The sequence below is a fragment of the Oreochromis niloticus genome, linkage group LG18 (genome assembly GCF_001858045.2).
Source record: "Oreochromis niloticus isolate F11D_XX linkage group LG18, O_niloticus_UMD_NMBU, whole genome shotgun sequence".
Lineage (NCBI taxonomy): Eukaryota > Metazoa > Chordata > Actinopteri > Cichliformes > Cichlidae > Oreochromis > Oreochromis niloticus.
Window position 1 is genome coordinate 13,217 of NC_031982.2, and position 16,962 is coordinate 30,178.

A 16,962-nucleotide genomic window follows, 5' to 3' on the forward strand; every position below is an offset into this window, starting at 1 on the left:
AATACTATAACATCACAGATATACTGTGATTATGCAGACATTCTGTTTTTACACAAATACTATAATATGGCACAAATACTATGATTTGCTTTAAATACTATGATTTGGCACATATACTATATTCAGCAGATATACCATAACATAACAGAAAGTCTACGACTTAGTAGTAATACTATAACATAACAGATATAGTATGATTTTGCAGACAGTCTATGTTTTTGCACAAATACCACAATATGGCAGAAATACTATGATTCGGCACAAGTACTATGATTTAGTACAAATACTATGATTGGGCAGAAATACTATGTTTCAGTACAAATACTATGATTTGGCAATAATACTGCGTTTTAGCACAACTACTGAGATTTGATTAAAATATTATGACTTTGTACAAATAGAATGTTTTGGCACAAATACTATGATTTAGTTCGAATGCTATGATTTGAAACAAATACTATGATTTGGCAGAAATACTATGATTTATTAGAAATACTATAATTTACCAGAAATACTATGTTTCTGCAAAAACACTCTGATTTTGAAAATTACTATGCCTTAGTAGTAATACTATAACATAACAGATATACTGTGATTATGCAGACATTCTGTTTTTACACAAATACTATAATATGGCAGAAATACTATGTTTTATTACAAATACTATGATTTGCTTTAAATACTACGATTTGGCACATATACTATATTCAGCACATATACTTTAACATATCATTTAGAAGAAATACTATGACTCCATACAAATACGATGCTTTGGCACAAATACTATGATTTGCTATAAATACTATGATTTGGCACATATACTATGATTTGCTATAAATACTATGATTTGGCACATATACTATATTCAGCAGATATACTATAACATAACAGAAAGTCTACGACTTAGAAGTAATACTATAACATAACAGATATACTGTGATTATGCAGACATTCTGTTTTTACACAAATACTATAATATGGCAGAAATACTATGATTCGGCACAAGTACTATGATTTAGTACAAATACTATGATTGGGCAGAAATACTATGTTTCAGTACAAATACTATGATTTGGCAGGAATAGTATGATTTAGCAGAAATACTATGATTGGGTACAAATACTACAAATTACTACAAATACCTGAAAACAGGTGAAGAAGCACAAATTTTTGCTGAAAAGTGGTGAAAAGAAATTTTGCCATGAGCAGGATTTAAACCTGGCCTTCCTGGTCTCAAGGGAGCTACTCATCTCACTGAGCCAAACTCATTCTCTCAAAGAAGAGGTGGATAGACTGACAATTCTGCTGAAATCAGCAGAAGCTGCTGAGAATTGTGGTGATAAGAGGCGAAAAGGATGAAAATTTTGCAGAAAAGAGGTGAATCAGCAGAATTTCTGCAGAAAAGAGGCAAAGAAGCAGAACGTTGCGCTGAAAAGAGGTGAATCAGCAGAGTTTCTGCTGAAAAGAGTTTTTTTTCTGAAAACAGCCCAAAAAAGCTGGAATTTGTGCTGAAAAGGGGTGAAAAAAATGAAAATTTTGCTGAAAAGGGGTGAAGAAGCTAAAGTATACCAAATCAAAGTATTTGTGCCAAAACATACTATTTCTGCCATATTGTGGTATTTGTGCCACAAAAGTTACTACATTACAACATGAATACGGATTAAAGATGAAAGAAACTGGCAACAAATTCCTCCACAACAAACCAGTCTGATACCACTTATTTGCAGTGTTCACGTTTACTAAGGCACTACCCAAAAGGCGCCACAAGAGGGCACTCCAACACAAGAGATGACCTATGTACACTGATGCACTTAGTAACAGTCAGCCTCCTACTTAGCCACTACGTAATACAGCGATATTACAGTGTACAAATTCACATAAATTTGTAGGGGGAACAAACAAAGCAGGAACAAGCCTAAAACAATAAAATAACTGGGCTGCCATAGCTATCGCTAACTAGCACATACGCTAAAGGTAACTAAAACCAATACACACAAGTAGCAGGGTAAACATCTTAAGCATGGAACATTAACTCACGTTTATGTGACACACACCATCCCCAACAAATACATTATGGGCTATTTGCTCCCCTTCCCAGCAGCTCTCTCCTCAATCGTTAGCACAGGAACGAAGGAAGACCATCTAGCTCAGAAGTCCCATGAATTCCCTCACTGCTCAGAGGCTGCTGGGTAATGTAGCTCAAATAACACAGGTTTTTCTACAAGCACAAATACTATAACATAGCAGAAGTACTGTGATTTTGTTGAAATACTATGCTTTAGGACAAATACTATGATTTGGCAGAAATACTATGTTTTAGGACATATACTATGATTTGGCTCAAATACTATGATATAGCAGCAATACTATGTTTTGGCACAAATACTATAATTGAGTGCAAGTACTTTAAGATAACAGAAATACTATGATTTAGCAGAAATACAATGTTTTGCAGAAACACTGCAATTTCACTCAAATACTTTGAAATAGCCGTAATACTATGATTTGGCAGAACATAACAGAAATTCTGCGACTTAGTAGTAATACTATAACATAACAGAAATATTAATTGGGCACAAATACTATAATTTGGCACAAGTACCATGTTTTGGCAAAATCCCATAATTTGGCAGAAATACTATGATTTGGCAGACACTATGATTTAGCAGAGATAATATGATTTGGCAGAAATACTAAACTTTGGCACAAATACTATAATTGAGTACTTTAAGATGAGAGAAATACTACGATTTAGCAGAAATATAATGTTTTTGCAGAAACACTGTAATTTCACTCAAATCCTATGAAATAGCAGTAATACTATGATTTATCAGAAATACTATGTTTCAGTACAAATACTATGACAAAGCAGAAATACTATGACTTAGAAGTAATACTATAACAAAAGGGATTCCTCAAAATACTATGAAATTGCAGTAATTCTATGATTTGGCAGAAATACTGTACTTTGTACAAATACAATGCTTTGGTACAAATACTATATTTTGATTTGAATACTATGATTTGGCACGAGTAGTATGATTTAGTACAAATACTACGAATTGGCAGAAATACTGTGACTTAGTAGTAATACTATAACATAACAGATATACTGTGATGTTGAAGACATAGTATGTTTTTGGACATATGCTACGATTTCGCTCAAATACTATGAAATTGCAGTAATACTATGGTTTTGAAGGAATACTATGATTTGGTAGAAATACTATGCCTTAGTAGTAATACTGTAACATAACAGATATACTATGATTTTGCAGACAGTCTATGTTTTTGCACAACTAGCACAATGTGGCAGAAATACTATGATTTGGCACAAGTACTATGATTTAGTACAAATACTCTTATTGGCACAAATACTATGTTTCAGTACAAATACTAGGATTTGGCAATAATACTGCGTTTCAGCACAACTACTGAGATTTGATTGAAATACTATGATTTAGAAGAAATACTATGACTTCGTACAAATACTACTATGTTTTGATTCAAATACTATGATTTGCAAAAAATACTAAGATTTGGCACAAGTACCATGATTTAGTACAAATACTACGAATTGGCAGAAATACTGTGACTTACTAGTAATACTTTAACATAACAGATATACTGTGATTTAGCAGACATAGTATGTTTTTGCACATATACTACGATTTTGCTCAAATACTATGAAATTGCAGTAATACTATGATTTTGAAGGAATACCATGATTAGGTAGAAATACTATGCCTTAGTAGTAATACTATAACATAACAGATATACTGTGATTTAGCAGACATGGTATGTTTTTGCACAAATACTACAATTTGGCAAGAAATACTATGTTTGGGCACAAATACTATGATTTGCTATAAATACTATGATTTGGCACATATACTATAATCAGCAGATATACTATAACATAACAGAAATTCTATGACTTAGTAGTAATACTATAACATAACAGAAATTTTAATTGGGCACAAATAACATGATTTGGCAAAAAAATACCATGATTTGGCACAAATACAATGATATGGCAGAAATACTATGATTGGGTACAAATACTATGATTTGGCACAAATACTATGATTTAGCAGAAATACTATGTTTTAACATAAATAATATGTTTTGACAGAAATTTCTGCTAAAAGGTACTATTTCTGCTTTTTAGCAGAAATACTGCTATTTTGCATAAATACTATGATTTGGGATAAATACTATGATTTGGCAGATATACTATATTCAGCACATATACTATAACATAACAGAAATACCTCCACCTACTAGTAATACTATAACATATCAGAAATGTCATGATTTGACACAAAAACCATGATTTGGCACAAATACCATGAATTGGCAAAAATACTATGATTACCCAGAAATACTATGATTGAGCAGAAGTACTAAGATGTAGTAGAAGTACTTTGATTTAGCAGAAATACTATTATGGAGGAGTAATACTTTAACATGGGAGAAATATTGATACACACACACATACACAGAGCCTAAAGGGAACAGTGGCTGTTAAGAGTCTGGGCTTGGTATATCTAGGTCAGTTAAATTGGCTGCACCTGCTGTAATCAGCCCTTACACACACAGACACAGAGAGAAGTATGAGTCTTCTTCAGTGTATTTCTCACATTCAGGACTCCCCTCGAACAAATGGCCATAATTTCCTAACCGTAGGGGCTAGAATGCTCATTCTGACACCGTTTTGTTCAGAAGAGATGGGGAAATCTGCAGGTCTTCGTAATTCAGAGATAAAATATAAATTATTGAAGATATATGACTTGTAATACACTGTAACTGAGTAGAGGCAAAGCAAAACTGCCTTGACTTGCCCTCAAACAACGTTTTGTAACTCTAAATCTATATGGAGCATCAAATTCATTCTTTCACCGTAAGAAACAGCAGGCTTTGGTGAACAGTCATGGAAATTTTCAGGTCTCTGTGGAAATCCATCAAAAAGATATGACGAGAGAAAAAAGTGCCTCATTTCCAGAGTTTGAAATCTGAACAGATCTGAGCGAATGACGAATTTCCTACCCTCAAACAAGTGTAACTCATCTCAGAACGGTAATAGGTGAGAAAAAACTTCTTGAATTGTGAGCATCAGGAGTGTCTGAAGATATATTTGCACAAGCCTCATGTCTCAACTTTGTTTCGTTAAGGAGATATGATGATTTGAAAATGCCTCTCATTAGAAAATTCCAGCGCTGATTTTGAAGAAACTCTCCATTGAGTTTCTATGGAGAGTTTTGAGACTTTGTGTTACTCTGAGGAGATTTGCAAAAAATCTGTAAGTCCCACAAGAATGATAGTGACATTTTCTGAAAGCCAGCAAAAATACCTACGTTTTGATGTATAATTTGTGGGGGTTGAGTGGAAATTGAGCGAGTAGCAAGAAGTTGTTCAGACATGAAGAGAAAATTCAGAAAGGACAAGTGCACACTCTGAGTTAATTGCATAGCAACCATAACAACGCATGTATTTTCTGAAAAATCACAATTTTGCAACTGAAAACTTAAAGAGGTATAAAATTAAAACGGTAGAAGATCTGAAAAAGCTGAATCAGACAGGAATAGCCCAATAATCTGAGAACATTTTAAAGTTTGAATGGAGTTTCTGGGTGAAAGTATGACAAAGTAGTTAAGTTTCAAAAACAAGCAAGTTTTAGGAGAATTTCTGAAGATTTCCATTCATTTCAATGGGACAAATTAAAGGAAAAAAGTGTAATACTTTAAAAAGTATAACAGTAATAAACACCAAAAGTCATAGCCTACGTCAGCAGAAAGAGCAGAACAGTATAGAGTTTGAACGGTGAAAATCGGCTGAAAACTGAAGCAGTAGTTAAGCGGCAAAAAACGTACGGAAGCAACCAGAATAAAGTATAATAAAGAACTAGAAAAATTTGCATTTCCTGCGAAAATGCTGTGTGGATGCCTTAACGCTGAAGCTGTCTGCTGAAAAGCTGAAAGAGACGAAAAGTTGCAAAAAGTTTCATGGTGGTGAAAAAAAACATGTCACCCTCAGCAGGATTCGAACCTGGCCCTGTTGGTCTTAAGGCAGCTCCTCATCTCACTGAGCTAAACTCACTCTCTCAAAAAAGAGGAGGAGAGACCGACAATTCTGCTAAAATGAGCAGAAGCTGCTGAGAATTGTGCTGAGAAGAGGTGAAAAGGCTGAAAATTTTGCAGAAAAGAGGTAAATCAGCAGAATAGCTGCAGAAAAGAGGCAGAACAAAAGAGAAAACTGAAAACAGGTTTTGCCATGACCGGGATTTGAACCTGGCCCTTCTGGTCTCAAGGCAGCTGCTCATCTCACTGAACCAAACTCATTCTCACAAAAACAAGAGATGGAGCAACTGACAATTTTGCTAAATGAGCAGAAGCTGCTGAGAACTGTGCTGAGAAGAAGTCAAAAGGCTGAAAATTTTGCAGAAAAGAGTTCAATCAGCAGAATTTCTGCTGAAGAGAGGCAGAAGGTTCTGTATGTAGAAAAAGAAACACTGTTGAACCATGTGTGAAATAAATAAAGAAATGAAATGAAAGAACAACCTGGTTCTGCTCAAATTCACCAATCAGAGGTACTGCCTCAGTCTGCTTCATCAGGCTGTGTACTTGTTTCTGCCATGAGCGTTAACAAGAATCTGAGGTCCATATTAGAAAAGCTGCTAAAATCATAAAACTTTGAAGAATTGTAATAAATTAGCAATATAAATTACAGGTCTGTGATAGTGTATAAATTTGTAGTGAAAAAAAAAAAACGTGGAGCAAGGTGGGATTGAACCCACGACCTTTGAGCTGCAGAGCCGTGTCATTACTGATTGCGCCACCTGGAAAGGGGGCGGCGGTCTGAAAGACAGATACTTGGGCAGTCAGAAAATAGATCGCGGTGAGAGGCAAAAAACGCCGTTTTTTGGAGTTACAAAACGTCGTGTAACTCAAAAACTAGGAGGGCTAGCAGCATAATTCTTGTACTGGGTGAATCAGCGGACTTTGGTGTACTTTGACTGCGATTTTCATAGCTCGTTCTACCTCCGTCGCGGAGATATGACGAGAGAAGAAACGGCTTCATTTTCGGAGTTTGAAAACTGAGAGGAGGACAGATTTCCACCCCTCAAACAAACGTAATTCATTGCTCAACGGTAAGATAATTGTAAAAACTGCTTCCACTGTGAGTGTCAGCAGTGTCTGAAGATATATTGGCACAAGCCTCATGTCCTAACTTTGCTTTGTTAAAGAGATATGGCGATTTGAAAATGCCTCCCGTTTCAGAATTTCAGCTCTGAATTTCACAAACTCCCCATAGACTTTGAATGGGGAGTATTGAGACCTTGTGTCACTTCGAGGCAAATTGCGAAAAAACGGTAAACCTCACAATAAAGATAGTGACATTGTCTGAAAGCCAGCAAAAATACCTACGTTTTGATGTATAATTTGTGGGAGTTGAGTGGAAATTGAGTGAGTAGCAAGAAGTTGTTTAGACATGAAGAGAAAATTCAGAATGGACCAGCACTCACTCTGAGTTAATTGCACAAAATTGTGGAAGTTTCCCATTCATTTCAATGGGACAAATTAAAGGAAAAAAGTGTAATATTTTAAAAAGTATAACAGTAATAAACACCAAAAGTCATAGCAGGAATTAGCAGAAAGAGCAGAACAGTTTAGAGTTTGAACGGAGAAAATCGGCTGAAAACTGAAGTAGTAGTTAAGCGGCAAAGAACGGAGCAACTTGAAGAATAAAGTATAAAGAATAAAGAGAAACAGGAACTCAATAGTGTGGAAGCCCTTTAGGGCATCCACACAATAAAGAGAAACAGGAACTCAATAGTGTGGAAGCCCTTTTAGGGCATCCACACAATAAGAATAATAAATCCGACGAATAGTAATATGTGTGCCTCTTGGCATAGGCACACATAATTACAAAAGAAATCCTATTAGCTATTTTTTTTCTACCAGTCTTGAAATCAAAATCTTTTATATTTTTGTGATAAAAAAAACAAAAAAAAATAACACTAAGTAAATTGTGTGACGCTTCGACAGCAATGCAGAACAATTTTCAACACTGCACAAAATTCTCTCTAGGTTCCTCCAAGCCAAGATTTTTGTGAAAATGGGAAAATATATTACCTTGGTCAAACACCTCAGTGATGCACTTCAAAGCTTCACCACAAGACACCACTGACCTAAAAGCAATTCTTCAGCATCAATTTTCCTTTTATGAGTGATATGTACTCTTCAGTGGCATTTGAGGTGATTAAATCATCTCACAACAGATTTCACCAAACAGTACAAAGAGATTCACACTTTTTCATTAACATAAAGACTCAAAGCCAAGGACTAAAGGTTTTTCTCCCAGTGGTCCCTGGTATGGAAAAAAAAGTTTTTAAAAAAACCCAACAAAACACACATTCACAGAAACATAGTGACTGGACATCCATTCCCTACCTGTGCTGCTCTGGATGGTCCTGACGGTAGTTGCAGATGTACGTGGTGGGGAGGATGGTAACAGAAGCAGTGGTCTCCCTCCTTCTCCTTCCTCCTCCCCACAGCCCTGGTCAATCGCTCTTACATAGCTGTGGCTCCGCATCCGGAAGCATCCCGGCATAGGCAGTGTGTCCATGGTGTCCATGCTGTCCATGGCAGCCTCCATGGCCTGAGACTGCATCTCACTGTAGACCTGCTCACACACCTGCTCAATCTGCCCATTTACTTCCACCTCACTCAGCTGATGGAAATCAAATGAAGAAAAGGACAAACAAAGGGAATAATTTAGATTTTAGATTTAGAGGACAATGAGGAAACCTCAATACAAATCAATTTCAAATCACTGAAATTATTAAAGTATCGCATGGTTTAGGGTAGTATTTTTGATCCTGCTGGACAAAGTTTATTTGCTGCCATTTTTAAAAGGCAGTGCAATCACTGGAACAGTTGCCACAGGTGCAATGATTCATTGGATGTTTAACACCATTACTGTTTAACCATGATGAGATCTAAGTCATCACTTGTGATGAACCCAACCATAACCTAGTCTAAAGTCTTAAACTAGTAAATCACAAAAACCAAAATAACCATGTTAACCGATTTACATAAAAACTATAGCAATAAAAAAAAAAAATCTGTTTTCCTTTCCTCTAAAGGAAAACACCTAACCTCTGGGAGGTTAGGTGTGGGTTTAGGACATAATGATGACTGTGATCACCATTGCTTGTGGAGCAATGGGTCTTTTACCACATGCTACCACTGGGTAGGGAATCTTCCCACCATATGGTGCATTTGACATGCATGGCAAAAGATACCCCTTCTAGGTTTAACGATGGGGCTCTAAAGAAAATTTAGGGTATTAGATCCTTAACGTGATATACAGTTTGCAAACTATGAGCATGACTCTTGGTGGGAAATGGCAGTTTGCTAACTTTTGTGAAGATGTGAACCAGAAGCAGAGGAGAGTTGCAGAACAGAAACAGCAGGCTGAAGTATGCTGAAAAGGAAACAATGGAAGCAACGTGAAAGACATTTATGTGTGCGCACGTGTGTGCGTGCAAGCATGTGTGCACCAACTGCAAGGGGAAATAAAACATGGATCATCTGGTGCTGGTACTTTTTCACACTCTCATTTCAAGTCCTGCATTTGGGTCCTACTCCTGCCGGCCATATAGCCAGTCTTGACACCAAGTGCCTAATGATACAAAAACACAGATTCTTTGCTAAGTTTTCTGTTGTGTTTAGACAAAACATCGGTTCATCTCTTGGGTTAGGTGCCTTGTTTTGTTTGAACTATTTGACTATAAATGAGTGAAAAAGCAGACAATGTCCAATGATAAACATTAAAAGATCTCCAGAAGGCCTGAAGAACTATTGCTCAAGAGAACTTTTGAACCTATGAAAAGTCATGTCAGCCAGTGGAAAAATATGTCCATGTGTCCATAATGTGGTGTTTGTAACAGCAACAGTGAGATTCTAGGACACTCCAATAGTATACAGTAATGGAATTAGGACGGCGTCAACCTTCAAAGATTCATCTTTGAAGGTTTAACATCAAAACTGTTTCCTAGCTATGGTGAAATGACTGAATAGGGCATACAGTAAATATAAAAACAGCAGTGATGGCAACCAACCTGACTGATGGTGCTCATGGCTCTCATGTAGCTTTCATTGCGTGAGCGGTATTGGGGTGAGGACAGCAGTGATTTGGGGTCGAGGAGGGTTTTGGGGTCCAGGGTGTCCAGGCTTCTATTGATTGAAACCTCACTCACCGCACGCAGGTAACTGTGGCTCCTGATCTGCAGTTTGGGGGAGTGCTCAGCTGAAATCCTGCCAGAGGAAACACAGGTGTTATATACAATGTCTGACTGTTATAGGTTGACTTTTTTCCTTTCACCAACTACACTAGATACACACACCTATGTACACAGATAACCTCATATAAGTGTGAGCATACAAACACACAATATAGACACGGGCCTTATAGAGACACATACGAGAGACAAGCACATACCGATGGACACATAACAAACTTCTGTCTTTGGCCATGTTTACGGGCTTAACAAATGGTGCTCTTTTCTGTAAATAGAACTGAGCCTAAGGTACACATGTCAAGATTAGGATAGGGGAGCATATGAGACATATGTGGACCCTGCGACTTGGAATATTTCTGGAATGGTGACAGCAGGTCTGAGGGAGGTCGAGGTCAGGAGACCCCCAGCAAGAGGAGGCTCTCTTAAACATAACCATATGTGGTATCAGATGCGGAGAAACAACAGGTATAAATGTGAAGGTAGAGAAGCTGTGTCTTTGTCTGACTCTGTAGCATGGGAAAGATAAGACGTATGCGTGAATAAATATCTCAAACCACCTTGGAATAATCGTTCATTGTCTAAACCACCATCGTGCCACTCCCTTTAGACATGGCTTTGGCGGATCATCTGCCTCCATCTCACCCATCCCTAACGTCCTCTTCTGTCAAACCAACCCTCTGCATGTCCTCCTTCACTGCATCCGTGAATCTGTGTGGTCTCCGTCTTTGACTCCTGCCTAGCAGCTCCATTTTCAGCATTTTTATCAACTATCCCTTCTCAGCGTACTTTCAAACCATCGCAGCCTTGACTCTCTAACTTTCCCTCCAAGCCAGTCAACCTAAGCTAACCCTATCCATTCTGCTCATTCCCAATGAAAACTTCAACACCTTCACATCTGCCACCTCCAGCTTAGCCTCCTGTCTTTTTGTGAGCACCACCATCTCCAAACCATACATCATACATGGTCTCACTGCCATTTTGTGAACCCTCCCGTTCACTCTTGCTGCTATCCTTCTGTCACAAATACTCCTGACACTCATCTTCAACCACTCCACCCTTCCTACATTCTCTTCTTCAACCCTCTTGTGCACTGTCTGTTGCTAAGGATGGTTACGCGAGGTATTAAAACTGCACGATCTGAAATCGTCGTGTTGGTGTTGTTCCCAGATCATCATACTAAATGTTGTTCCAGGATCAACATTGCAAGTGACCAATCAGAATGTTGTGACGTCATACTTTTGCGACTTCGGGAAAAACCGCCGTAAAACAAAAAACTGTACTTAAGCTGCGAGAAACCGCCTGTGTCCACCGATCAACGGACCCTGACCCTAATCCTAACCCTAACCCTTTAATAAACGGTAAGCAGAATTGATATTGTCCTTGCAAAATTGGAATTTCATAAATGCACGAATGGCTTGGCGTGCAAAAGAATAACGTCACAACAATGTGATTGGTCACTTGCAATGTTGAACCTGGAACAACATTTTCATGATGATCTGGGAACAACACCAACACGACGATATCAGATCATCCATTAAAACTCATCCACCTCCACCACCTTCTTTCCCTCCCATTCACACACAGATTTTGTCTTGCTTCTTCTGGCTTTCATTTCTCTTCTCTCCAGAGCATGCCTCCACCTCTGCAGGCTCTTCTCCACCTGGCCACTACTCTTAATACTGATCACAGTGTCATCTGCATACATCATAGCCTACAAAGAGTCCTGTCTGACCTCATCTGTCAGCCTGTCCTTCAGTACTGCAAACAAGCAGGGACTCAGAGCTGGTCCCTGATGTAATCCCACCCTCCACCCCCACCGTCTGTCACTCTTACCACATATATTACCACTGTCTCTCTCTCCTCATACATGCGCTGCACCACCATCACATACTTCTCTGCCACTCCTGACTTCTTCATGCAGTACCACAGTTCCTCTCTTGGCACCCTATCATATCCTTTCTCTAGATCCACAAAGATGCAGTGAAGCTCATTTCTCCTGTGTGAAAAAGTACATCTGGCACAAGTTCTTGACTAAACGTGCAGATTATAAATAACAGCCACGAATACAGGGTTATTCCGTGATTGGCAATGTTTTATATTAAGGTCCCTGGAATAAGCAATAGATAATAGATAATAATGCACTTGTGACTCCTCAAAAGGTGTGCGTTAACAGCTAATAACCATTAATAAGTATCAATATAATGGAACTAGATTACCTGTCCTGTTGTTATTAAACCTGATAAGTACTGTTACGTGTCTGCAGACGTCTGTTTCTCCCTCTCATGTTGCTTGCCATTTCCCTAGGCACACAGACTGCAGGCTGGTGTCAATTTGGGAATCTCCAGCTAATTGGAGGGAGGAGGCTTTGAATGGTCCAACCAGGAGTGAGCACACCCTTATAAAAGGAAACTCACCTGTGGCTAGAGGCGACTCTTTCCTCCTCCTCGCTTAGGATTGTTTGGCACATGTGTTGAGCTGCTCTGGTGCATATCATTTGGACCAAGATGGCGGTGCGTGAACAACGCGAGGCTCAGTGTCTCTCCAGAATCTGCTATTTAGCGGTTTTTTATCTACTTTTAACCGGATTATTCATCCAGAATTGCTGTGCGTTGCTGACCTACGGCAGACAAGAGCTTCTGGACATCTGGACTCATAACCCCAACAGTCTTATCGCCGATCTCCGACTCATCCCAGAGATCTCCAGAACACTGGAGGCTGCCCACTCTCCCCGGCCGGGCGGAAGTGCACGCAGACGGCGCCGAGAACGTAAACAAAAGTGAGGTAGGCGCGGAGGGCTACGGGCTAAGCTAAAGCTAACACCACACCACACCGGTTGCCTTTACCCAGTATTTTCCTCGCCAATGTCCGTTCTCTGGCAAACAAAATGGATGAGATACGGCTCTCCATCACTAACAACAGATGGATTATGGACTCAAATGTCATGTTTTTCACCGAAACATGGTTGAACAACAGCTGCCCGGACAATGCTATCGAGTTAGCAGGACGCCATACACACCGAGCCGACAGGCTAGCAGATGACTCCGGCAAGACCAGAGGTGGAGGTTTGTGCATTTATATTAACAATGCTTGGTGCATGAACTCCACTACTACTGAGAGTCACTGCTCACCTAATGCGGAGTTTTTAATGGTCAAATGCAGACCTTATTATCTCCCCAGAGAACTCACTTCGATCATACTCACTGCAGTGTATATCCCCCCTGACGCTAATGCTAGGTTGGCCATGAAAGAACTTTCTGCAGCCATTAACAAACACCAGAATAAACACCCCGAGGCTGCTTTTATTGTTGCTGGCGACTTCAACCACACCAACTTAAAGACAGTCCTCCCCAGATTCCACCAACATGTCTCCTGCCACACCAGAGGAGACAAGACTTTAGACCATGTTTATTCCAACTTGGCTGGAGCCTACAAAGCAACACCCCTCCCCCACATTGGACAATCGGACCATCTCTCCCTGTTCCTCACACCTAGGTATTCACCACTCATCCAACGTGTGAAACCTGCTGTGAGGACAATTAAAGTGTGGCCAGAGGGGACAGACGCAGTGCTCCAGGACAGATTTAAAAACACAGACTGGAATATGTTCACTCACACAGACCTGGACCAGTATGCCTCATCTGTACTGGATTACATCTCCAAAACCACAGACAGTGTCACCACCGAGAAACGGATCACCATGTACCCCAACCAGAAGCCTTGGATGAACCGGGATGTTCGTCTCCTCCTGAAGGCCCGCAACACCGCCTTTAGGTCAGGAGATGCACACGCCTACAGTACAGCCAGGGCTAATCTAAAGAAGGGCATCAAAAAAGCCAAACACCATTACAAAAAGAAGGTAGAAGAACAGTTCTCCAACTCCAACCCCCGACGCATGTGGCAAGGTCTCCAGACCGTTACAGACTACAGGACCACCAAACCCTCCCCCACATCCTCTGATGCCTCCTTCCTCAACCAGCTCAACAACTTTTATGCTCGTTTTGAGCGAGGGAACCCCACAACCACAACCAAAACAGACACGACGCCAGACCACCAACCTCTGACTCTCTCCCCCACCGATGTAGGAGCGGTGCTGAGCAGGATCAATGTCCACAAGGCTGCAGGTCCTGATGGCATCCCCGGGCGTGTTCTCAGAGCATGTTCTGGGGAGCTTGCAGGAGTGCTCACTGACATATTCAATCTGTCCTTGGCCCACGCTGTGGTACCGGCCTGCTTCAAATCCACCTCCATCGTCCCGATACCCAAAAACTCCAACCCATCTAGCCTCAATGACTACCGCCCAGTAGCACTCACCCCCATCATCACTAAGTGCTTAGAGCAGCTGGTCTTAGCACACTTCAAATCCTGTCTCCCCCCCACCCTGGACCCCCACCAATTCGCATACCGCCAGAACAGGAGCACAGAGGATGCAGTCTCCATCGCACTGCACTCTGTCCTCTCACACCTGGACAACAACAACACCTACGCCAGAATGCTGTTTATAGACTTCAGTTCAGCGTTCAATACAATCCGCCCCTCACAACTCATCAGGAAACTGACAGACCTGGGCATCAGTTCCCTCATCTGCAAATGGTTACTGGACTTCCTGACCAACCGCCCCCAGCATGTCCGGCTGGATAACCGCTGCTCATTTACAATCACAATGAACACCGGTGTACCACAAGGCTGTGTGATGAGCCCTTTCCTCTACTCCCTCTTCACCCACGACTGCAGACCTGCTGATAGTTTCAACACCATCATTAAGTTTGCAGATGACACCACGGTGATTGGCCTCATCAGTGACAACGATGAGACCGCCTACAGGGAGGAGGTGGATCATCTGGCTGAGTGGTGTGACACAAACAACCTGCTGCTTAACACCGAGAAGACTAAGGAGCTCATCGTGGACTACAGGAGGAATGCTGACCCACATCCACCCATCCACATTAAGGGGACGGCTGTGGAGCGTGTGAACAGCTTCAAGTTCCTGGGAGTCCACATCTCCGAGGATCTCATCTGGACGACCAACTGCTCCAAGCTGGTCAAGAAGGCTCACCAGCGCCTCTTCTTCTTGAGGACTCTGAGGAAGAACCACCTGTCCTCAGACATCCTGGTGAACTTCTATCGCTGCACCATCGAGAGCATCCTGACCAACTGTATAACAGTCTGGTACGGGAACTGCTCTGCCTCGGACCGGAAGGCGTTGCAGAGGGTCGTGAAAACTGCCCAGCGCATCGCCGGAGCACCACTTCCTGCCATAAAGGACATCTACAGGAAGCGGTGTCTGAAAAGGGCTGGGAAAATCATCAAAGACCCCAGTCACCCATCACATAGACTCTTCACCCTCCTGCCCTCTGGGAGGCGCTACAGGAGCCTCCGGACTAAGACCACCAGGTACCGGAACAGCTTCTTCCCCACAGCTGTCAGACTCCTGAACTCTGCCTCCTGACATCTGACCCACGTTAAACTCATGGACTGAACATACACACACCCACACACAATGGACAACTGTACCCTCAAACACACAATAATAACATGGACTGAACCACCACTCACAACAACTAGCACTTTATATAGCCTCTGTAGAAATTATCCACATATCTCACTTATCTTAACTGCACTACTGTATAGTTCTGTGTAAATAATCATTCTGTACATACAATAATTGTTAATCCTACAACTGTTTATAACTTGCATAGTTCACATTTCTGTATAACTGTATATCTCATATTTCTGTATAGTTTTTTATTTCATATTCTGTATAGTTTTTTTCATATTTATATCCTGTTCATAGCCTGTACATAGCTTGTACTCACTACAGCCTGTACATACTTATAGTTATAGCATATTCATAACATACTTCATACCGTGTACATTATAACATACCATAATAGACCCATTTCTGTAATATACTTACATATCTATATTATTGCTAATATATATTGTAATATATCTATATCATGGCTAAAGCACTTCTGGATGGATGCAAACTGCATTTCATTGCCCTGTACCTGTGCATGTGCAATGACAATAAAGTTGAATTCTATTCTAATTCTATTCTATTCTATATCATTTGTTTGTGTAAAGTTTGTGGTGGGAGTAAGAGGAGTAGGTAAGTCTGGGGGACACTGTGCATTTCCTCACGTAGGTTGTTTTCTGTAAGTACTAAGTAAGTAGGTTGGTTCCACCCATGTAATGTTTGAGCTTATTTTGTGAATTGAGGATTAGGATTTGATTTGAATATATTATATAGATGTGTTTTCCTCTTAGAGTAAAGCTCAGCTAGGTTCTGGTTTTGTCTTTTTGGTGTTTTTCTTTGGCACAACCTAATGGTCCCGTTCTCCCCCACATTGTTGTATGGCTTTGAAACACTGTTTTTTGAGAAATTAACCATTAAAACTCTAATCTGCTAAAACACTTGCACCGACTTATTGGAGTTGTTGCATTACCCCCTCCTGCTAACGAGAAGGAGTAACAAGTGTGCACAGTCATTAATCAACAGCAGCAGTTACTGAAGGACCCAGAGTCTATCACAATGTAGTTTTAGTTTTATGTGCCTTCAAGGCAATGCTGCAATAAAAATATATACAGGTTCACAAATAAAAGTAAAAGATTGAGAGCCCATACACTACATTAAACTTTGTCTTAACAAAGCAAAC

General features: G+C 40.3%; 1 protein-coding gene across 1 annotated transcript in view; it reads right to left on the reverse strand.

The window, feature by feature from the left end:
* Positions 1-8,453: 8,453 nt before the first annotated feature.
* Positions 8,454-16,962, reverse strand: part of LOC100712584 (disks large-associated protein 1) — a gene marked incomplete at its 3' end in the record, with an annotated part of 114,863 nt that continues 106,354 nt past the window's right edge. Inside the window, exons 6-7 of the mRNA XM_025900418.1 lie at positions 10,127-10,322; positions 8,454-8,733 (exon numbers count right to left, since the gene is read on the reverse strand). Coding sequence (XP_025756203.1) covers positions 8,454-8,733; positions 10,127-10,322 — 476 coding nt within the window. The remainder of the gene's footprint in view (positions 8,734-10,126; positions 10,323-16,962) is intronic.